This window comes from Carcharhinus amblyrhynchos, chromosome 14, assembly GCF_965287045.1.
Source record: "Carcharhinus amblyrhynchos chromosome 14, sCarAmb.v2.hapA, whole genome shotgun sequence".
Taxonomy (NCBI): Eukaryota; Metazoa; Chordata; class Chondrichthyes; order Carcharhiniformes; family Carcharhinidae; genus Carcharhinus; species Carcharhinus amblyrhynchos.
Window position 1 is genome coordinate 2,277,774 of NC_137337.1, and position 23,257 is coordinate 2,301,030.

Here is a 23,257-nt window from a genome sequence, read left to right on the forward strand (position 1 = left end):
GTGCTGTACCTGTCCTGGGAGTGTTTGATGGGGGGACAGTGTAGAGGGAGCTTTACTCTGTATCTAACCCCGTGCTGTACCTGTCCTGGGAGTGTTTGATGGGGACAGTGTAGAGGGAGCTTTACTCTGTATCTAACCCCGTGCTGTACCTGTCCTGGGAGTGTTTGACGGGATACTAATGAATGATTTGATGGCTGTTCCATTCCCCAGCATTGCATCTCCCTTTGTAAATGAAGGTGTGTCATTTCTTTAAGGTCAAGCTCTTGTCGGAATGTTCTGGAAGCATCAACAATATGAGGCGGGAAGCAGACATTCTGGAAGATGAGGTGTCTCAGCAAGCGGAGTGCCTGAAGCTGCCACACTCTGACCATGCAGCAGCTGGTAATGGTCTATTCAACTCCACCCTCGATTCACCCCATTGTTGGGCCAGTTAGTCTGTCTGGTGTGGATCTCATTAAATACTTTCAGATCTGTAGAACAACAGTTTGTATTTACATATACGGGAGTTTGCTGTTGTGCGTGATTACAGTGTGTGCTGACGGTGCTGTTGTGTGTGGTTGCAGTGTGTGCTGATGATATGCTGTTGTGTGCGCTGACACTGTGGCTATGCTGCGTGCTGACGCTGTGGTTATGCTGCGTGCTGACGCTATGGTTATGCTGCGTGCTGACGCTATGGTTATGCTGCGTGCTGACACTGTGGTTATACTGCGTGCTGACACTGTGGTTATGCTGCGTGCTGACACTGTGGTTATGCTGCGTGCTGACGCTGTGGTTATACTGCGTGCTGACACTGTGGTTATGTTGCGTGCTGACGCTGTGGTTATACTGTGTGCTGACACTGTGGTTATGTTGCGTGCTGACGCTGTGGTTATGCTGCGTGCTGACACTGTGGTTATGCTGCGTGCTGACGCTGTGGTTATACTGTCTGCTGACACTGTGCTGTTGTATACAGGAATTGAGCGCTGGGATCTGTTCCATGCCCAGGCTCTCAGTGAGGAGCTCCTCATTAAGCAGAACTTGCAGCAATGGCAGCAGCTGAACTCGGACCTTGATGATATCTCTGCCTGGTTGTCCCATATTGAGCCGGCGTTGAATCAGCCTCTGGAACTGGAGCCATCAACTGGACTGCGCACCATTGAGGAAAACCTGCGGAGTCTGCAAGTAAGTGTCTGAGGCCCTGGGGGTGAGGAGTGGATTGATGTCAGTGGAACTGTTACCCACTCCTCCTCTGAATGTGATCCTGAACAATTTGGGGTGGTGGTGGAGGTGGATTCGATAGAGTCTTTTAAGAGACTTCTGGATGAGTACATGGGACTTATTAAGATAGAGGGTTATAGGTAAGCCAAGTAGGTAGGGACATGATCGGTGTAACCTGTGGGCCGAAGGGCCTGTTTGTGCTGTAGTTTTTCTATTTCTGTGTTCTAATTTCCCACACGTTTGCTGAGATCCAGTTAGGGATCAATAAGATATATGTTTGGACAGGATCTCAGATCCAAAACACGAACTCAAAGATTAAAAATCCGCTGTTAATAAGCCCCACCCCCATCCCCCTGTCATTGGTTGCTCAGTAAGACCATCTTCAGTATCCCGCCTACAAACCAAAGAAACTATCACTGGCTGATTCTAGGCTGTCAATCATACGGCAATTATACCATTTCGATATTTTTACAATTAATAAAAACAAATTCCTGTTAATTAAATTGAGCTTTGGATATGTCCAGGGTTGAGTTAGACAGATTTTTGATTACAAGGGAGAGGGAGTCATGAGGAACAGACAGGAAGGTGCAAGTAAAGCCACAATCAGACCAGCCATGATCTAATTGAACAGTAGCACAGGCTCAAGGGGCCGAATGGCCTACCCCGTTCCTATTTGTTATGTTTTGATGCTGTTCTGATATTTCTCTGGCGTTACTCTTGGGACATTCCTGGGTATTAATCTTTACTTGTAGGGAATTCTGGATCAGAGTAGACTCTGAATGGTGACTGTGTGTGTGTCTTTTGTTTTGACAGGGCATTCAGAAGGAGCTTGACAAGTACAAGGCCTTGGTTATCTCTGCGAACCTAAGCAGTCGAGAGTTCCTTCAGACAGACAGTGTCGAGGCCCAGGAGTTACAGCAGAAACTGCACCAGGTGAATGGGAACTGGAACAAGGCAGCACAGAGATTGGAGCATTGGCGAACATCCTTACAGACTACCCTGCTTCACAATCAGGTGAGAGGAGCTGTGATACCCACCACCCAAAACGTGGTGTCAGCTAACAGTGTCTGTTTGGACTACAGTCTGTGACCCCCTCCCCCACCCAGTGTCAACAATCTGGAGCAAATAGGCATTGATCATTGTTTAAAGTTTATTTATTTATTAGTTACAAGTAAGCTTACATTAACACTGCAATGAAGTTACTGTAAACCACTCGCCAGCGGTAAATCGGGAATCAAACCCAGGGCCCTGGTGCTGTGAGGCAGCAGTGCTAATCACTGTCCCATCGTGCCTACTTGAGTAGGGACGAGCAAGAGAGGATAGGGAGTGAACTCCAATGGAGGGAACAGATAGGGAGTGGACTCGGATGGAGGGAATGGGATAGGGAGTGGACTCAGATGGAGGGGATAGGGAGTGGACTCAGATGGAGGGAACAGGATAGGGAGTGAACTCGCATGAAAGGAATGGGATAGGGAGTGGACTCGGAGGGGATAGGGAGTGGACTCGGATGGAGGGAACGGGATAGGGAGTGGACTCGAATGAAAGGAATGGGATAGGGAGTGGACTCGGAGGGGATAGGGAGTGGACTTGGATGGAGGGAACGGGATAGGGAGTGGACTCGAATGAAAGGAATGGGATAGGGAGTGGACTTGGAGGGGATAGGGAGTGGACTCGGATGGAGGGAACGGGATAGGGAGTGGACTCGAATGAAAGGAATGGGATAGGGAGTGGACTAGGATGGAGGGAGCGGGATAGTGAGTGGACTCGAATGGAGGGAATGGAACAGGGAGGGGATTCCAATGGAGTGAAAGGGATAGAATTCCGGGTGGGAGAATTCTACTCTGATTCCGGTTGGAAGCAGCCTTGTTGAGCTGGGACAGTGTGGTGCTAATAGTTGATACAAACTGATTTGCACTGAATGTGGACAATGTTTGTAAAGATTCCTGATTTTATTGGAAAACAGCAAGGCAGCCACTCTGGCCAACATTCCTTCCTCATGATTATCTGGTCATTAATTCATGTGCTGTTTGTGTGATCCAGCTCTGTGGGAATGTTACTATGTTTGATTGTGGGACCAGAGGATTTGCAATTCAATTGTTTGCTTGTAAAAACAAAGTGTAGCAATAAAAGAAATCTCTCTTTGATGTTAAAAATTGCAGTCAGAGATTGGATTAAAAATGATGCGGTGGGAATGAAGAACTCAGCAACAGCTGGAAGAGGAATGATCGCGATCCCTCAGCTTGGCTATTGGCCATCCTGATGTCACATGATTGAGTGATAAGGGCGTGGGTGATCAATCATCTCGACCAATGGCTGTAACACCAACACTGCAATCTCCCAGACAGGCTGGCTGGCTGGCAGGGAACGCAAATGCCTTTCTGCTGCAGTGACATTTTGCCAATGGGGGAAAGGAGCTCTCTGCATCATGTGGGGAGCCTGCTGGGTAAACCCTGTTATACAAAGGTAGACATTAGCAGCAGCAGTAGGCCACTCGGCCCCTCGAGCTTGGTCCACCATTCAATAAGGACATGGCTGATCTGATTGTAACCTCAGTCCCACATTCCTGCCGATCCCAATAACCATTCAGCCCCTGGTTATTCAGGAATCTACCTCACTCTGCCTTAAAAATATTCAAAGATTCTGCTTCCGCTGTCTTCTGAGGAAGGGTGGCACGGTGACACTGTGGTTAGCACTACTGCCTTGCAGCGCCAGGGACCTGGTTCGATTCTCAGCTTGGGTCACTGTCTGTGTGGAGTTTGTACATTCTCCTTGCGTCTGAGTGGGTTTCCTTCCACAGTCTGAAAGATGTGCTGGTTAGGTGGATTGGCCATGCTAAATTCTCCCTCAGTGTACCCAAACAGGCGCCGGAGTGTGGCAATTTAGGGGATTTCCATGGTAAATGTAAATCTACTTGTGACTAATAAAGAACCTTTACGTTACTTTAAACTTTACTTATTTTATTTTGAGAGAGTTCCAGACACTCATGGCCCTGAGAGAAAAAAAATTCTCGTTTTTGTGTTAAATGAATGACTCCTGATTTTTAAACAGTGACCCTCCTGGCAGGTTCCAGCAGAGGGACATTCCCTTTTGGCAGCAATGGCACTGCCAGTCCTCACCCAGCCCCCACCACCCACATTGCTGGGGTCTTCATTCTCCAGGTGCAGCCTCGGTTATGCCCCCCCCTCCCCCCACCCCCCAAACATGCCCCACTCACACGGAGCATCTCAAATCACTCCCAAAATGTCACTTTCCAAAAGAAATCTGTCCAATTGACCTTGCAATAAATCTATCCCACCATCTCCCTGGGAAGCCTGTTCCAGAGATTGTCCAATTTCCTCTCTTCAACTATCCTCTGGTTCTCCTGTCCTGGACAAAGTGAAACAATTAATCTCAGTTAACATTGTCCAATCTCTCTCAAATGCAATCACCTCTTTCTTTACTCAGAGTGGTTGGGGTGTGGAGTGCACTGCCTGCTGTGATAGTGGAGTTGGACACTTTAGGAACTTTCAGGCGGTTATTGGCTGGGCGCATGGAGCACACCAAAATGATAGAGAGTGGGTTTGGACATAGCTCGGCACAACATCGAGGGTCGAAGGGCCTGTACTGTGCTGTACTGTTCTGTTTTCTGTAACCCCCTCCACCCCAGTCAGAACCCGTTCCATTTACCGAATCACTCCTAATCCAATCCCTCCCTTACCTCAATCCTAGTTGCTGGATTTGAAAGATGTGATTTTCTGCTGGTAATGCTGGAAGCTTACCTTGCTTTGAGAGTCTCTGGAGGAAAGTCTGGGTGTGTCTCTGTCCAGCAGAGCAGAGCTGGGGCCAACAAGCCCCAAGCTGGTGATTCAAGATTATCCTCCAGGTCTGAATGGCTCAGTGGTCCCAGAATAAATAGGTAAAGCCTCACTGTGCTGCGTTTCACCTCACTGAGTGTATTTTCATCTTCCGGCTGCAGGATTTCCAATCTACCACGCACTCACTGCTGATGTGGTTGGCCAACTGCGAGAGGCGGTGTGGACTGGTACAGCTCAGTAAACCCGGACTAAGTCTGCAGATTCTGACACAGCATCACAAAGAGCTAATGGTAAGTGAGGGATGGTGTAAAGGTTTTGTCAAAAGACTAATAATCCAGAGACTCTGGAGGCCTGGGTTTGAATCCCACCATGGCAGATGGTGAAATTTGAATTCAATAAAAATCTAGAACTACAAGTGTAATGATGACCATTAAACCATTATCAATTGTCATAAAAACCCATCCGGTTCACTAATACCCTTACTTGGAATGACCAACATGTGACTTCCAATCCACAGCAATGTAGATGATTCTTAAAATGGCTGAGCAAGCCCCTCAGTTCAAGGGCTATTAGGGATGGACAATAAATGCTGGCTTCACATGAATAAATAAAAAAGCAATGGCAGTTGCTAACTAAGCAATGTCACAAACCATGCCTCACCTTCATAGCTCTGTATCAATCCCAAATTAATCCCACTGCCCCACTTGCTCCCCATAGTCCTGTATCAATCCTAAACTAATCCCACTGCCGCGCTCTCTTCCCATAGCCCTGTATCAACCCCCAAACTAATTCCACTGCCCCGCTCTCTTCCCATAGCCCTGCATCAATCCCCACACTAATTCCACTGCCCCATTGTCTCCCCATAGCCCTGTCTCAATCCCACACTAATTCCACTGCCCCATTGTCTCCCCATAGCCCTGTCTCAATCCCACACTAATCCCACTGCTGTCTCAGTGCCGTTCTCACACACATTACAGTAATGAACAGGTACCTGAGAGCTCTAACAGGAAGATGGGATTGTTTGGTTACAGAGTCTGGAGGCAGAGATGTTGGAGAAGCAGCCTCAGGTAAACCAGCTGCAGCTAATCTCCAGGCAGCTGCTGGAGGGCATAGAGGGAACTGAATGTGCTGAATCCAAGGAGAAGGTGCATGTGATCGGGAATAAGTTGAAGCTGCTGCTCGAAGAGACTGCGGCCAGCTTGCAGACAGTGAATGAGAGGCTGGTGAGTGAACCGGGGCTGGGAATCCGGCATGGAGCTTGGAGTCTGGCTGGTGAAGCTGCCACAGGTTCCACACATGTCAATGTTGATGTGGTGGGTGAGGGGGGGGTGGTAACTGGGCAGTGATATTGAGTGGGTGGGGGGCGTATTTCAGGGCTTTTGAATCCTGGAGGAGATAGGTGGGCAGAGTCTGTGTGTTGGTGGAGGAATCTGTCATCATCAAACGCTTACAAAGCTGAGATCAGTTGAGAAAATATACACTACATAAAAATTGTTGTTGTTATATACAATTAAACAAATAACGTACTTCATGGAAAGTTGATTTTTGGATCGAGGTTACATATCGGATAGAAATGGAACACATTGCTGAGGTATGCAGAGATTTGCCAGAAATTATCTAGCAGTTTCAGATCACAGGCTGGGACCGCAGGATCAGAATATGAAGGGAAGGTTTCAGATCGAGAGTATTTCTTTTAACCATGATGCTGTAAGCAACAGGATGTTGATGTGGCCAGCTTGGGATCCAGGCTGGGGGAATTGTTCAGGTGACTTTGGACACACAGAAACAGTATTCATAAATACTCCTTACTCACTGGGAGCCTCGTGTTCCGGGAGAGTTACTGACACATGCTCTGTGTGAGTGAGTGACAGAGAGTTACTGACGCACCTTCCGCGTGACAGAGAGTTACTGACACATTCTCCGTGTGACAGAGAGTTACTGACACATTCTCCGTGTGACAGAGAGTTACTGACACATTCTCCGTGTGACAGAGAGTTACTGACACATTCTCCGTGTGACAGAGAGTTACTGACACATTCTCCGTGTGACAGAGAGTTACTGACACATTCTCCGTGTGACAGAGAGTTACTGACACATTCTCCGTGTGACAGAGAGTTACTGACACATTCTCCGTGTGACAGAGAGTTACTGACACATTCTCCGTGTGACAGAGAGTTACTGACACATTCTCCGTGTGACAGAGAGTTACTGACACATTCTCCGTGTGACAGAGAGTTACTGACACATTCTCCGCGTGACAGAGAGTTACTGACGCACCCTCCGCGTGACAGAGAGTTACTGATGCACCCTCCGCGTGACAGAGTTACTGACACATTCTCCGTGTGACAGAGAGTTACTGACACATTCTCCGTGTGACAGAGAGTTACTGACGCACCCTCCGTGTGACAGAGAGTTACTGACACATTCTCCGTGTGACAGAGAGTTACTGACGCACCTTCCGCGTGACAGAGAGTTACTGACACATTCTCCGTGTGACAGAGAGTTACTGACGCACCTTCCGCGTGACAGAGAGTTACTGACACATTCTCCGTGTGACAGAGTTACTGACGCACCTTCCGCGTGACAGAGAGTTACTGACGCATTCTCCGTGTGACAGAGAGTTACTGACACATTCTCCGCGTGACAGAGAGTTACTGACACATTCTCCGTGTGACAGAGAGTTACTGACGCACCCTCCGTATGACAGAGAGTTACTGACGCACCCTCCGCGTGACAGAGAGTTACTGACGCACCCTCCGCGTGACAGAGAGTTACTGACACACTCTCCGTGTGACAGAGTTACTGACACACTCTCCGCGTGACAGAGAGTTACTGACGCACCCTCCGTGTGACAGAGAGTTACTGACGCACCCTCCGTGTGACAGAGAGTTACTGACGCACCCTCCGTGTGACAGAGAGTTACTGACACATTCTCCGTGTGACAGAGTTACTGACGCACCTTCCGCGTGACAGAGAGTTACTGACGCATTCTCCGTGTGACAGAGAGTTACTGACACATTCTCCGCGTGACAGAGAGTTACTGACACATTCTCCGTGTGACAGAGAGTTACTGACGCACCCTCCGTGTGACAGAGAGTTACTGACGCACCCTCCGCGTGACAGAGAGTTACTGACGCACCCTCCGCGTGACAGAGAGTTACTGACACACTCTCCGTGTGACAGAGTTACTGACACACTCTCCGCGTGACAGAGAGTTACTGACGCACCCTCCGTGTGACAGAGAGTTACTGACGCACCCTCCGTGTGACAGAGAGTTACTGACGCACCCTCCGTGTGACAGAGAGTTACTGACGCACCCTCCGTGTGACAGAGAGTTACTGACACACCTTCCGCGTGACAGAGTTACTGACACACTCTCCGCGTGACAGAGAGTTACTGACACACTCTCCGTGTGACAGAGAGTTACTGACACACCTTCCGCGTGACAGAGTTACTGACACACTCTCCGCGTGACAGAGAGTTACTGATGCACCCTCCGCGTGACAGAGAGTTACTGACACACTCTCCGCGTGACAGAGAGTTACTGACGCACCCTCCGCGTGACGGAGAGTTACTGACGCACCCTCCGCGTGACAGAGAGTGACAGATTTACTGACATGTGTCCCTGGTGAGGGCTGTTCTCTTGTGGAGTACATTAACAAAGTAGGGCCAGTTTCTGAGGAATCCCAGGACTTGCAGGAAGACAGTGATGTGAAGTCTGTTGAATTTGTTACCATTCTTATTTGACTTTCTCTGTTAAGGACACGGACTCCATGATCTCTGTTGATGAATTGGAATTCTCCACAGTTCCAAGGTGCAGTACACCCCTCCGACAGCATATGGTAAGTGTTAGATACAGGCTCCCTGACCAGTCAGACTGTAAAACTGGAGCAAGACCCCAGTATTTACACGGAGATAAATGAACAATTCAGCTGTTTTATGATATAGAAACATTTAATACTGGAAACACAACATCTGTGGAGAGAGAAACAGAAAGGTTATTGACCTGAAACGTTAACTCTGTTTCTGTGTCCACAGGCACACTGCCAGGTTTGCTGATATTTCTGGCAGTTGTAGTTTTAATCCCAGATTTGCAGCATCTACAATATTTCAATATTAATAGAAACTCGGTTCATGATTTTGATTAAGGGATAAATGTTAGGAAGGAGATTAGAGAGGACACCTTCTGAAAAGTAGTGTATCTCTTACAGCCATCTGAGAAAGTAATAGCCCTGGGTTACACACAGCATGTTTGACAATGCTGTTCTCCATCTGTACTGCACTGGGAATATCAGCCTAGATTGTGGGCTCAGGTCTCTGGTCTGGGACTTAAACACAAAATAACTGGACAGTGTAGAGCTTTACTCTGTATCTAACCCCGTGCTGTATCTGTCCTGGGAGTGTTTGATGGGGGAACAGTGTAAAGGGAGCTTTACTCTGTATCTAACCCCGTGCTGTACCTGTCCTGGGAGTGTTTGATGGGGGACAGTGTAGAGGGAGCTTTACTCTGTATCTAACCCCGTGCTGTACCTGTCCTGGGAGTGTTTGATGGGGGACAGTGTAGAGGGAGCTTTACTCTGTATCTAACCCCATGCTGTACCTGTCCTGGGAGTGTTTGATGGGGGGACAGTGTAGAGGGAGCTTTACTCTGTATCTAACCCCGTGCTGTACCTGTCCTGGGAGTGTTTGATGGGGGACAGTGTAGAGGGAGCTTTACTCTGTATCTAACCCCGTGCTGTACCTGTCCTGGGAGTGTTTGATGGGGGACAGTGTAGAGGGAGCTTTACTCTGTATCTAACCCCATGTGGTACTGTTCTGGGAGTGTTTGATGGGGACAGTGTAGAGGGAGCTTTACTCTGTATCTAACCCCATGCTATACCTGTCCTGGGAGTGTTTGATGGGCATGATGTGGAGATGCCGGTGTTGGACTGGGGTAAACACAGTAAGAAGTCGCACAACACCAGGTTAAAGTCCAACAGGTTTATCTGGTAGTACAAGCCAGAAGTTTTCAGAGCGCTGCCCCTTTATCAGGTGAGTGTGAGTTCTGTTCACAAACAGAGCATATAAAGACACAAATTCAATTTACAAAATAATAGTTGGAATGCGAGTCTTTACAGCTAATCAAGTCTTAAAGATACAGACAATGTGAGTGGAGAGAGGGTTAAGCACAGATTAAAGAGATGTGTATTGTCTCCAGCCAGGACGGTTAGTGAGATTTTGCAACCCCAGGCAACTCATGGCAGTTACAGATAGTGTGACATGAACCCACGATCCCAGTTGAGACCGTCCTCATGTGTGCGGAACTTGGCTATCAGTCTCTGCTCAGCGACTCTGTGCTGTCGTGTGTTGTGAAGGCCGCCGTGGAGAACGCTTACCCAAAGATCAGAGGCCGAATGCCCGTGACCACTGAAGTGTTCCCCAACGGGAAGAGAACACCCTTGCCTGGTGATTGTCGAGCAGTGTTCATTCATCTGTTGTTGTAGCTTCTGCATGGTCTCCCCAGTGCACCATGCCTCAGGACATCCTTTCCTGCAGCGTATTGGGTGGACAATATTGGCTGAGTTGCAAGTGTATGTATTATGTACCTGATGGATGCTTTTCTCATGAGAGATGATGGCATCCATGTCGAGGATCTGGCATGTCTTACAGGGTTGTGTGGTGTTGTGGTCACTGTTCTCCTGAAGACTGGGTAGTTTGCTGCAGACAATGGTCTGTTTGAGGTTGTGCAATTGTTTGAAGGCAAGAAGTGGAGGTGTGGGGATGGCCTTGGCGAGATGTTCATTTTCATCAATGATATGTTGAAGACTCCGGAGAAGATGTCACCTATGGACAAGCCCTCTGTATACACAGGAGCTGCCCAGATGAGGAGGATTGCAACAGACACCTCCAGATGCTGAAAGATGCCCTCATAAGAACAGGACATGGTGCTTGACTCATCGATCGACAGTTCCGATGTGCCACAGCAAAAAACCACACTGACCGCCTCAGAAGACAAACACGGGACACGGTGGACAGAGTACCCTTCATCGTCCAGTACTTCCCCGGAGCTGAGAGGCTACGACATCTTCTCCGGAGTCTTCAATATGTCATTGATGAAGACAAACATCTCACCAAGGCCATCCCCACACCCCTACTTCTTGCCTTCAAACAACCGCACAACCTCGTAGACCATTTTCCACAGCAAACTACCCAGCCTTCAGGAGACCAGTGACCATGACACCACACAACCCTGCCACAGCAACCTCTGCAAGATGTGCCGGATCCTCGACACGGATGCCATTATCTCACATGAGAACACCATCCATCAGGTACACGGTACATACTCTTGTAACTCGATCCAACGTTGTCTACCTGATACGCTGCAGGAAAGAATGTCCTGAGGCATGGTACATTGGGGAGACTATGCAAATGTTATGACAACGGATGAATGAACATCACTCGACAATCACTAGGGAAGACTGTTCTCTTCCTGTTGGGGAACATTTCAGCGGTCATGGGTATTCGGCCTCTGGTCTTTGGTTAAGCGTTTCCCAAGGCGGCCTTCACGACACACGACAGCGCAGAGTCACTGAGCAGAAACTGATAGCCAAGTTCCGCACACATGAGGACAGCCTCAACCAGGGTCACACTATCTGTAACCCCTACAACTTGCCTGGGCTTGCAAAATCTCACTAACTGTCCTGGCTGGAGACAATATACACCTCTTTAACCTGTGCTTAACCCTCTCTCCGCTCATATTGTCTGTACCTTTTAAGACTTGATTACCTGTAAAAACTTGCATTTGAACCATTATTCTGAACATTGAGTTTGGGTCTGTATACGCCCTGTTTGTGAACTGAAATCTCTCTCACCTGATGAAGAAGCAGTGCTCCGAAAGTTAGTGTCTTTTGCTACCAAATAAACCTGTTTAACCTGGCGTTGTGAGACTTCTTACTGAGTTTACCCCATCTAACACTGGCATCTCCACATCAGTGTTTGATGGGGGGACAGTGTAGAGGGAGCTTTACTCTGTATCTGACCCCGTGCTGTACCTGTCCTGGGAATGTTTGATGGGGACAGTGTAGAGGGAGCTTTACTCTGTATCTAACCCCGTGCTGTACCTGTCCTGGGAGTGTCGATGGGGACAGTGTAGAGGGAGCTTTACTCTGTATCTAACCCCGTGCTGTACCTGTCCTGGGAGTGTCGATGGGGACAGTGTAGAGGGCGCTTTACTCTGTACCTAACTCCATGCTGTATGGTCATCCTGTTTGATAGAATGAAACCAAACGAGAAAATGCTGGAAAATCTCAGCAGGTCTGGCAGCATCTGTGAGGAGTGAAAAGAGCTGATGTTTTGAATCCAGATGACCTTTTGTTAGATTTTTTCTTTTGGTTTCAGATTCCAGCATCTGCAGTAATTTGCTTTTATTCAGTGGTAGAATGATAGTTGGTTACATCTGAACAAGGAGTAGGCTGGTTGGCCCCTCAGCCTTCTCTGCCATTTAATGAAATTGCTGTTGATCTGATAGTAACCTCAAATCTACATTCGGTCCACACCCAATAATCTTTCACCCCCTTCTTCACCGAGAATCTATCCAACTCTGCCTTACAAATACTCTGAAGACTTTGCTTCCACGGCCCGTTCAGGAGGAGTTCCGAAAACTCACCATCTTCCAACAGAAAAATTCACCTCATCCCCATGATCAATTTTTGAACAGTGACCCAGGTTCTAGACTCCCCACATCCACCCTGTCAGTACCCCACAGGATCAGATATGTTTCAATCGATTTACCTCTTATGCCTCTAAACTCCAGTGGATACAACCCCAGCTTTCCCCATAAAACAACCTGTCCATTCCAGGTATTAATCTGATAAACAATCTCTGAACCACATTGAATGCATCTGCGTCCTTCCTTAAGTAATGGTGACCAAAACGGTACACCGTACTCCAAATGTGGTCTCAATAGTGCTCTGTGGAACTGAAGCATAACCTCCCTACTTTAGTAATCAACTCCCTTTGGGATAAGTGATCACATTATATTAGCTTTCCTAATTATTTGCTGTACCTGCATGCTAACCTTTTGATTCATGCACTAAGACACCCAGATTCCTCTGCATCTCACAGCTCTGCAAGATAATTCTTTTATTCTTCCTGTCAAAATGGACAATTTCATATTTTCCCATATTGTAATCCATTTTCCACATCTTTGCCCGCTTACTTAGCCTCTTTATATCTTTTTGTCACCTTCTTACATCTTCTTCATAACTTACTTTCCTGCCAATCTTTATGTCATCAGCAAATTTAGCCACCATATCTTCAATCCCTTTATCCAAATCATTTATATAAATTGTCATGTTGAGGCCCCAGCACTGATAAGAACACAACATAAGAATTAGGAGCAGGAGTCGGCCATCTGGCCCCTTGAGCCTGCCCCGCCATTCAATAAGATCATGGCTGATCTTTTCATGGACTCAGCTCCACTTACCTGCCCTCTCACCATAACCCTTAATTCCTTTACTGTTCAAAAATTTATCTATCCTTGCCTTAAAAACATTCAATGAGGAAGCCTCAACTGCTTCACTGGACAGGGAATTCCACACATTCACAACCCTTTGTGTGAAGAAGTTGCCCCTCAACTCAGTCCTAAATCTATTCGACCTTATTTCAAGGCTATGCCCTCTAGTTCTGGTTTCATCTGCAAGTGGAAACAACTTCCCTGCTTTGATCTTATCTATCCCCTTCTTAATCTTATATAATTTTATAAAAATCTGTCTATCTTTGCCTTAAAAACATTCAATGAGGTAGCATCAACTGAGCAGGGAATTCCACAGATTCACAACCCTTTGTGTGAGGAAGTTCCTCCTCGACTCGGCCCTATATTTGAAGAATTTCCTCCTCAACTCAGTCCTAAATCTGCTCCCCCTTATTTTGAGGCCAGGCCACCTAGTTCTAGTTTCACTTGCCAGTGGAAACAACCTCTCTGCTTCTATCTTATCTATTTCCTTCATAATTTTATATGTTTCTATAAGATTCCCCCTCATTCTTCTATATTCCAATGAGTATAACCCCAGTCCAGCCAGTCTCTCCTCATAAGCCAACCCTCTCAACTCTGGAATCAATTTAGTGCATCTCCTCTGCACCCCCTCCACTTCCAGTATATCCTTTCTCAAGTAAGGAGATCAAAACTGTACACAGTCCTCCAGGTATGGCCTCACCAGCACCTTATACAGCTGCAACACCACTCATTGTATCCTGCCAAGTGAAAAATGACCCATTAATGCCTACTCTCTATTTCTGTTAATGAGCCAACCTATGCCAATATATTATTTTCTGCAGTAACATTTGATGTGGCATTTTATCAAATGCCTTCTGGAAATCTAAGTACAGTACATCTATCGATTCCCCTTTATCCACAGCACATGTGACTCCTTCAAAGAACTCCCAACAAGTTGGTTAAACATGATATTCCTTTCACAAAACCATGTTAACTCTGCGTGATTACCTTGAACTATCCAAGTGCCCGGCTGTAATATCATTAATAATGGCTTCTAACATTCTCCCTATGACAAATGCTCAGCTAATGGCCGTGTAGTTTCCTGCTTTCTGTCTCCCTTGATTTTTAAATAATCACCTTGGTGGCAGGTCCCAAATTGTGAAGATGATACAAATATAATTCAGAATATGTTTATGGATCCGTTAAGACAAGGAGCATGAGATAATAAATGGATTGGGCAGTTACGATGGTTTCAGTGTAGGAAAATTCTGTTACATTGCCAATGCAGGTCTTTCTAATCCACTTAGAAAGGAAAACAGGACTAGAGGGCACAGCGTGAAAATAAGGGGGGGCCCAGTTTAGATCAGAGTTGAGGAGGAACTTCTTCACTCAAAGGGTGGTGAATCTCTGGAATTCTCTGCCCATTGAAGTGGTGGGGGCTACCTCGCTGAATATATTTAAGTCACAGGTAGATAGATTTCTGATAGACAGGGGAATTAAGGGTTATGGGGAGAGAGCAGGAAAGTGGAACTGATCCACTTCAGATCAGCCATGATCTTATTGAATGCGGGGCAGGCTCGAGGGGCTAGATGGCCTACTCCTGCTCCTATTTCTTATGTTCCTAATTTACTGAATAAAAGTGTATAGTCTGCTGCACTTTCTCCTAAAGTCTGCTGATCTGATGTGGTCAGGTTGAGCTTGTTAAAATCTGAATAATTTAGATCCTGTTTGTGAGTTTCCCGCAGTAGGGAAATGAACCGTCCCAGAGTCTATTTGTTTTGTATCTTATTTGTGGAAAGGTGACTTTTCTCCTTAGTTCTATTGCATATTCATTTTGAGTGGTTATGACAACAGCTCGTGGCAATGGGAGATGGACTTTGAGAGTTTTCTAGCCAAGTCCAGCCAGAGTGTTTTTTCCACCTTCCTTGCAAGGGAACAAGTATTGAGTTGTTTGATTGTGTTAGTTACTTTTCTATGTGATACCCACCATCAGGTTTATGTGAAGGGGCCTCTCCCCAACATAAAGTCTGATTCATCCCAGCAGCCTGGGAATGGCATTTGATTCCCTTCACTTGGAAATACTGTTCAGTTTTGAATTACAAATGTTTGTATTTGATTCTTCACAGGGTCAAGGAGAGGTCAAAGTGGATAAAACATCTGGTTTCAACTTGAAGAGGTAAATGTGTTTTACAGGAAGGTATTTGCATGCCCGTTGGGGGTGTGGTATGGAACTGAGCACTGAGAGGGGGCAGGTATGCGTGGAGTTTGGGGGCGTCTTGTTCATTCAGCTGCTTTCTAGAAGAGAATAAGCTAAAGCTAAGGAAGGGGGTAGATATAGGAGGAAAGAAACACTTTAATGAACAAACTCAGTCAACATTCCAAAGTTTTGCTCACTGATATGTGGGTTGGGAACAAACACTAACAGCTTGTTGGCTGAGAATCAAAGGGTTAATTTTACCCTTGACATCTCTCCATTGCACGGGCAATGTCCACAATGGCAGTATTTATTACCATCCCTAATTGCCCCTTGAAAAGGTGGTGGTGAGCTGCCTTCTTGAACCACTGCAGTCACTGTGATGTAGATACACCCACAGTGTTGTTAGGGAGAGACAGTGAAGGAACGGTGATATATTTCCAAATCAGGATGGTGAGTGACTTGGAGGGGAACTTGCGGGTGTTGGTGTTCCAATGTATCTGCTGCCCTTGTCCTTCCAGATGGAAGTGGTCGTGGGTTTGGAAGCTGCTATTGAAGGAACCTTGGTGAGTTGCTGAGTGTTTTGTAGATAGTACACACTACAGCCACTGTCTGTCACTGGTGATGGAATTGTCAGTACGCACTGACTAAGTGATTAGCTCTCTCCTTGCTGCTCCTGAGAATCTTGTGTTGTGGCTTCTCTCAGCAAATGGTTCATTGAGCTCTGGGGTGACTGATGTGGAGGGACGGGAGATGCTGAGATTGTCCTCAGCACAGGGGAGTGAAAGATTTGAGTCGGTGTCCAAAAGGACTTGATAGAATAAATAAGGAGAAATTGTTGGAGCTCTGTTATCAGGAGACATTGATTTAAAAACAGCAGAGCAGGGAGGTGAAGTTTTTTTAACAGAATGAGATGTTGTGATCTGGAAGGTCACAACTGAATGGGATTCAATAGGAACTAAAGAGCAATCACCGGCACAATGGGCTGAATGGCCTCCTGTGTGCAACTTTCTGGATGGGAATAGAAGGTTCTGGAAGGTGGGGGAAGGGATTTATTTTCACTGACTGACTTTCTTGTTTTTGCCTCCTCAGTGTTGGAGAAGTTGGGGCGCGGGGAGTGCCGAAGACTCCATCCTTCCTGTCCAGGGTACTGTGGGCAGCATTTCCTCTCCAGCTCCTCATCCTCCTGTTGCTACTCCTGGCCTGCCTCATCCCCTTCAGCCAGGAGGACTACAACTGTGCCTTGGCAAACAATTTTGCCCGCTCCCTCTACCCCATGCTTCGTTACACCAATGGCCCACCACCAACATGACCCCCTCCCCTCCCCCATCGCTTCACCAACACCCTGCCCTGCTCCCTGTGGGTCTCCCAGTGCGCCCTCATTCTGCACCCCCTCCCCAACCTCTGCACTGCCTCCCCCACTGAGCCATCGACGAGCAGAAAGGCCACTGGCTGCAATCTCGTTTTTTAACAAGCTTTCTGAAGATTCTGTCTGTGGGAGATTGACAGAAACTCCAGCTGTATAGAATTTCCCAGTGCATATTTATATTGACATTGTTACAGACTTTGCCTTTGGTTTGGTTCCCGTGTCCTCCCGTTTATGAACAAAATGGAGGCCATCTCACTGCCAATGGAAGTAAGGTTGTTCCTCACCCAGCCACTGCCTGGATTCAGGATAGGGACTGGTTAAAAACTGCTTCACAGTTTCATCTTCCAGAGAAACCTGTGACCCCATTCTCACCTCAGCACCCCAGTCAATCTCTCTGAACATCTCTGTCCCAATTTGCCCCCCTCCCTCTTCCTGTGCCCCCCCCCGCCCCGGCTCTGTTCCTCTGACCCCCTCTAGCACTTTCCCAGTCTGCCCCCCATCTCTGTCCCACTCTGCACCCCCCCACTCTCTTCCCCCTGCATTCTGCACCCCTACCCCCTCCAGCTCTCTCCCCCTGTCCCCCCTCCACTCTCTCTCTGCCCCTCCACTATCTCTCTGTCTCTTCCTGCCACCCCGTTCTCTCTCTGTCTCTCTCTCTCTCTCCCCCATTCTGCCCCCTCCACTCACGCTCTCTCTCACTCTGCACCCTCCTCACACTCTCTCTCACCCTGTGCCCCCCCCCCCCACTCTCCAGCAGCTCACACCCCCCCCCCCCCAAACAGTGTGTCCTTTCTTTTTCTCTTTTCCCCTCTCTCTCATTTTACCTCCTCCCTTGCTCTGATCCCCCCCCACCCCCGGGCCCCCTTGCTCCCTACCATCTCCATTCTCCATTCCTTCCTGTTCCAGTCCCTGTGATCCGAAGCAGTTGGTGATAATGGTGCTGGGAATTGTGACTTTAATATTCAGCCAGTTCTGATGTGTTTGAATGTGAGGAGTGAATATTCTGAACAGAATGATGTAAATAAGTTTAAACGGTAACATGTAGGGTCCACACAAATAATTGCTGATTGCATGATGTATAAATTGAGCCCTTCCCAGGATATTTGGGAATAGTGAATGCTGTAGAACAGCATTAGGGGATATCAGCTTTTTGGAATATATTACTGAGAGTGAGAGCTATTTCTATATTGTACAGTAGGCTGTGGTTTTTAGTTGGAGCCAGTGAAATCATCCCGGGATGTTTAGGTTGTGCATTTATTAAATTAATTTCTAATCATGAGGGTAAGCACACTGATACACCCGGATTACTGCACAGAACAGCAGCTTTTGTTTGTAATAATTGGAAATAAAATCGAGACAAAAACCTCTGCTGTGATTCATTGACAACAAAGAAATCTTTCATTCCTATATCACCCCTCAAGCTCTCAGCGAATCCAAAAGCACGTTTCAACCACTGAAGGTAAATGGAGGGAACACGACAGCCAATGTGCACACATCAGGGTCTGTGACGGATAAAGATTGGACAGGACACCAGCAACCACTCCCTCAGCACTGACCCTCTGACAGTGCGGCACTCCCTCAGCACTGACCCTCTGACAGTGCGGCACTCCCTCAGCACTGACCCTCTGACAGTGCGGCACTCCCTCAGCACTGTACACCTTTGGCCTGTGGGAGGAAACTCAGGCAGATGTGGGGAGAACTGCAAACTCCACACCAGACAGCAACACAAGGCCGGAATCGAACCCGGGTCCCTGATGCTGTGAGGCAGCAGTGCCAGCCACTGTGCCACTGTGCAGCCTGGATTGTATGCTTAAATCTCTGGTGCAATGTAAACCAATGACCAAGATAAGAGTGTTAGCTGCTGTTATGCCTGGTGTTTTCCCATTTGGAGATGAAGGCCCAGCCTAAGGAAGTAACAGGTATCTGAGTTCCAGGATTCTCACTGTGCCACCAATCACTGGTGAGAGAGCAGATTAATCTCTGAGTACAGCTCTCACTCTCATCTGCAGTGTCCCTCAACCATCGGAGCTCAAAGCAGTGGAGACCATGCTGCCCATCTTGACAATGCTGGAACTTAACTACCTAAACTACTTCACTGTATTAACCATCATTCAAATGGTAATGTCGCTGGATTAATGATGCCTATTCCAGCGCAAGTCACACCTTCAGGAGAGGAGGGGGACCCTGTACCCCAGTGAGAGTCAGCACCTTCAGGAGAGGAGGGAGACCCTGTACCCCAGTGAGAGTCAGCACCTTCAGGAGAGGAGGGGGACCCCGTACCCCAGTGAGACTCAGCACCTTCAGGAGAGGAGGGGAACCCCGTACCCCAGTGAGAGTCAGCACCTTCAGGAGAGGAGGGGGACCCTGTACCCCAGTGAGAGTCAGCACCTTCAGGAGAGGAGGGGGACTCTGTACCCCAGTGAGAGTCAGCACCTTCAGGAGAGGAGGGGTCCCTGTACCCCAGTGAGAGTCAGCACCTTCAGGAGAGGAGAGAGACCCTGTACCCCAGTGAGAGTCAGCACCTTCAGGAGAGGAGGGAGACCCTGTATCCCAGTGAGAGTCAGCACCTTCAGGAGAGGAGGGAGACATAGAACATAGAACATAGAACATTACAGCGCAGAACAGGCCCTTCGGCCCACGATGTTGCGCCGACCAGTTACAAAAACAATGACCCACTAGCCTATACCAATCCCTTTTCGTCCATAAACCTATCCAGAGATCTCTTAAACGCCCCCAAACTAGACGCATCTACAACTGCAGCAGGCAGGGCATTCCAATCCCTCACCACCCGCTGGGTAAAGAACCTACCCCTGACATCCGTCCTGTAGCTACCCCCCCTTAATTTAAAGTCATGCCCCCTCGTGCTAGCTTTCTCCATCCGAGGAAAAAGGCTATCACTATCCACCCTATCTAAACCTCTAATCATCTTATATGTTTCAATAAGATCCCCTCTTAGCTGCCTTCTTCCCAACGAAAACAACCCTAGATCCCTCAGTCTCTCCTCATAGGACCTCCCCACCATACCAGGCAACATCCTAGTAAACCTCCTCTGCACCCTCTCCAACGCCTCCACATCCTTCTTGTAATGCGGGGACCAGAACTGCACACAGTACTCCAAGTGCGGCCGCACTAGAGTAGTGTACAGTTGCAACATTACACTGCGACTCCTAAATTCAATCCCCCTACCAATAAACGCCAAGACACCGTACGCCTTCTTGACAACCTTATCTACTTGATTCCCAACTTTCAGGGATCTATGTACACACACACCTAGATCCCTCTGTTCATCCACACTATTCAAAGTCCTCCCGTTAGCCCTATACTCGACACATCTGTTGCTCCTACCAAAGTGAATTACCTCACACTTCTCCGCATTAAATTCCATCCGCCACCTCTCGGCCCAGCTCTGCAACCTATCTAAGTCTCCCTGCAGACTATGACACCCTTCCTCACAATCTACCACACCTCCAACTTTGGTGTCATCAGCAAATTTACTAATCCACCCAACTATACCCTCATCCAGATCATTAATAAAAGACCCTGTACCCCAGTGAGAGTCAGCACCTTCAGGAGAGGAGGGGACCCTGTATCCCAGTGAGAGTCAGCACCTTCAGGAGAGGAGGGGACCCTGTATCCCAGTGAGAGTCAGCACCTTCAGGAGAGGAGGGAGACCCTGTACCCCAGTGAGAGTCAGCACCTTCAGGAGAGGAGGGGGACCCTGTACCCCAGTGAGAGTCAGCACCTTCAGGAGAGGAGGGAGACCCTGTACCCCAGTGAGAGTCAGCACCTTCAGGAGAGGAGGGAGATGAAATGTGTCGTTAGAGTGCGAGACAAGATAGCAGTCTTGTTACATGAACAAATGGTCCAGTTTAAAACTCTAATTTATTTATTTGCTAACTCATGGCAATACTTCTCAGGACTCTTGAAGTGCCTGTAAATCTCAAATCTCTTATGAATTTAATTAAATAAAGAAAAGTATTCTGTCTGTTTGAAGAGCAGGATTTGATGACAGATAATTAAAGTGAAGAGATTCTGAGCTCTGGAAGAATTGCATCCTCCCTCCCACAGTTTCCTTTAAGTGGTTGGCGCTTGGCTGAAATGGAAGAATAAAGATGGCAGGAGTCCCAGCTTGTCTCCGCTGCTGGACTGATCCCCAGGCCAGACTGCGGGATGCAGGACAGAGGGTGTGCTGTGATGGATGTTCATCCTGTGCCATGATCAACGAACTTTCAGTGTAACGATTCTGCCATTCTCTCCCAAACACTTGCCAGATAAACTTTTTTTAACAAATTAATTTATTGTTGCATTCTTCACTGCAATATAATTTAGACATAAATTTTGCAGCTGGGTCTAACAAGATCCAGGTTTTCAGAAAGGGAGAGATGGAGATGCAGATGCCATCAATGCAGAAAAGGGACAGAGAGAGTGAGAGGCCTAAGGAGGTAAAGGCACAGATGGAAGGGAGACAGATAGCCAGTGAGAAAGAGAATTAGAGTTCCAAAAATGCTGAAATACCCAACTCATTCCTCGTAACTCAAGCTCCTGACCTTAGAGAACAGCCTCATGATGGTTTCCTATGCTGCTCCACCTCAAGATGCAGACTGCTCAGAGCTCTGTGCAATTTGATCAGAACTCTACATTTTGTGTTATGATTCAGGTCAGAAACTCCAAAGTATTTTGTGAAGTCTGCATGGATTGTAAATTCTGCAGTTTGAACTTGGCCAGAATGAGCATGAAATATTTCACTCCAGGTATGAATCAACTGACCCACTAGGGAGCTTTTATCAAACAAAGTTTATTTAAGAATATAGTTAACATGCATAGAAAGAAAATTCGCAGTAACTTTAACAAAAAAACAACCATAATACTATATAAATTTTAACAGCTAATCACTGTTCCAAACAAATCCCATAAACGCAACTTTTGCACAGGTTTAACACAGAAAATACAAATGTTCACGTGATGCTGGAACTTAGTCCTTTGGTTGGATGCTGCAATTCTCTTGATTTACACACAGACAAGCTTGTAGTCAGAACAGCTTCCAAAACACCAGGGAGAGGTAGAGGCTCGAGGTACTAACTAGCAAACCACTAACAGCAGAATTTTCATTCCAGGATGGCCAGGTGACCTGCTTCCAGCTAGCCAGCAGAATTTAAAATACCAGGGAGAGAAAGAGAGAGAGAGGGAGGAAACCTGCATGCCACTTGACAACCAGAGTAGCTTCTGACCCTAAACCCAAAACTGAAAGTGAAGCTTTGGATTTTTATGGAGAGGCACCACTTGAGTTTGACCTGTCAATCAATCTTTCCCCTCACAATGCAAGGATCATAAAACAAATCCCAGAAAATACCTGAGGCCCAGAGTGAAAATAAACTAAACCCCATTTAAACCATTGAAGCAGCAATAAAAGGACTTTTAGCAGCTAGCCCAGCAATACTGAAACCAAGAGGCCGCTTACAACTGTAGAGAACATGATTACAAAAAAAATTTCTTAAAGATACACGAGCATTGCATTTGTCTGTGTTACATCTTATTAACTTCATTGTGTATTCATCATTGAGTGGGCATGGCACCATGTGACTTGCAGTGGTCTTCACTCACTGTAACCCTCTGGAATCTCCCATCTATCCTTGATCCCTCCTACTCTTCATTCTTCTACTGTTCCTTGTCAATATCATCCTTTAATGGAGTTAGTTTCCAAATGTAAGTTATTGACGTCCAGTCCACCCCAGCATCACCTCTCTCAACTTCTCAACCAGTCACTTTGTTTTTCTTACATCCAGTGCAGGATCAACGGTCATTTCCTTCATGCAAATATTGGGAAGACTAAAGTCTTCAGTCACTGCAAGAAACTCTTCTCTACCCACTGACTCCATCCCTCCCCCCAGCCACCATCTAATGTAAAGGTTAGTGGAGGCCCCGGTTAGTTGTAGTTTAAATAGTTTAAGGACAGGAGACTCAGTCATTGAGATGGTTTTGTTGAACTGAACACTGAGGCTATTTTCCTCTGAGCCTCGCCCCTCAGAACACAGTATCAGGATCTGCTGGACCTTCCCTACTGGGCCTGCCTGTTGCAAACACAGGCCCAGAACTGATGCTATGATGGAGTGAAAGTTGCTGTCTCTGGCTTTTCATTCAGGAAGCAGTTGGTCTCTGCCTTGATGAAGACTAATTTACAGGATTAGAGGGAAAACATAAGAACTCGGAGCAGGAGTCAGCCATTCAACCCC

At 47.2% G+C, this 23,257-nt stretch overlaps 1 protein-coding gene across 6 annotated transcripts in view; it reads left to right on the forward strand.

Moving 5' to 3' along the window:
* Positions 1–17,744, forward strand: part of LOC145352383 (nesprin-2-like) — a 243,402-nt gene extending 225,658 nt beyond the window's left edge. For all 6 annotated transcript variants that reach the window (XM_080202157.1, XM_080202160.1, XM_080202159.1 and 3 more), the window contains 8 exons: positions 255–381; positions 953–1,161; positions 2,011–2,211; positions 5,153–5,281; positions 6,023–6,214; positions 8,753–8,833; positions 15,591–15,640; positions 16,751–17,744. In XM_080202157.1, the coding sequence (XP_080058283.1) occupies positions 255–381; positions 953–1,161; positions 2,011–2,211; positions 5,153–5,281; positions 6,023–6,214; positions 8,753–8,833; positions 15,591–15,640; positions 16,751–16,970 (1,209 nt within the window). In that variant the 3' untranslated portion in view covers positions 16,971–17,744. The remainder of the gene's footprint in view (positions 1–254; positions 382–952; positions 1,162–2,010; positions 2,212–5,152; positions 5,282–6,022; positions 6,215–8,752; positions 8,834–15,590; positions 15,641–16,750) is intronic.
* The last annotated feature ends 5,513 nt before the right edge of the window (positions 17,745–23,257 follow it).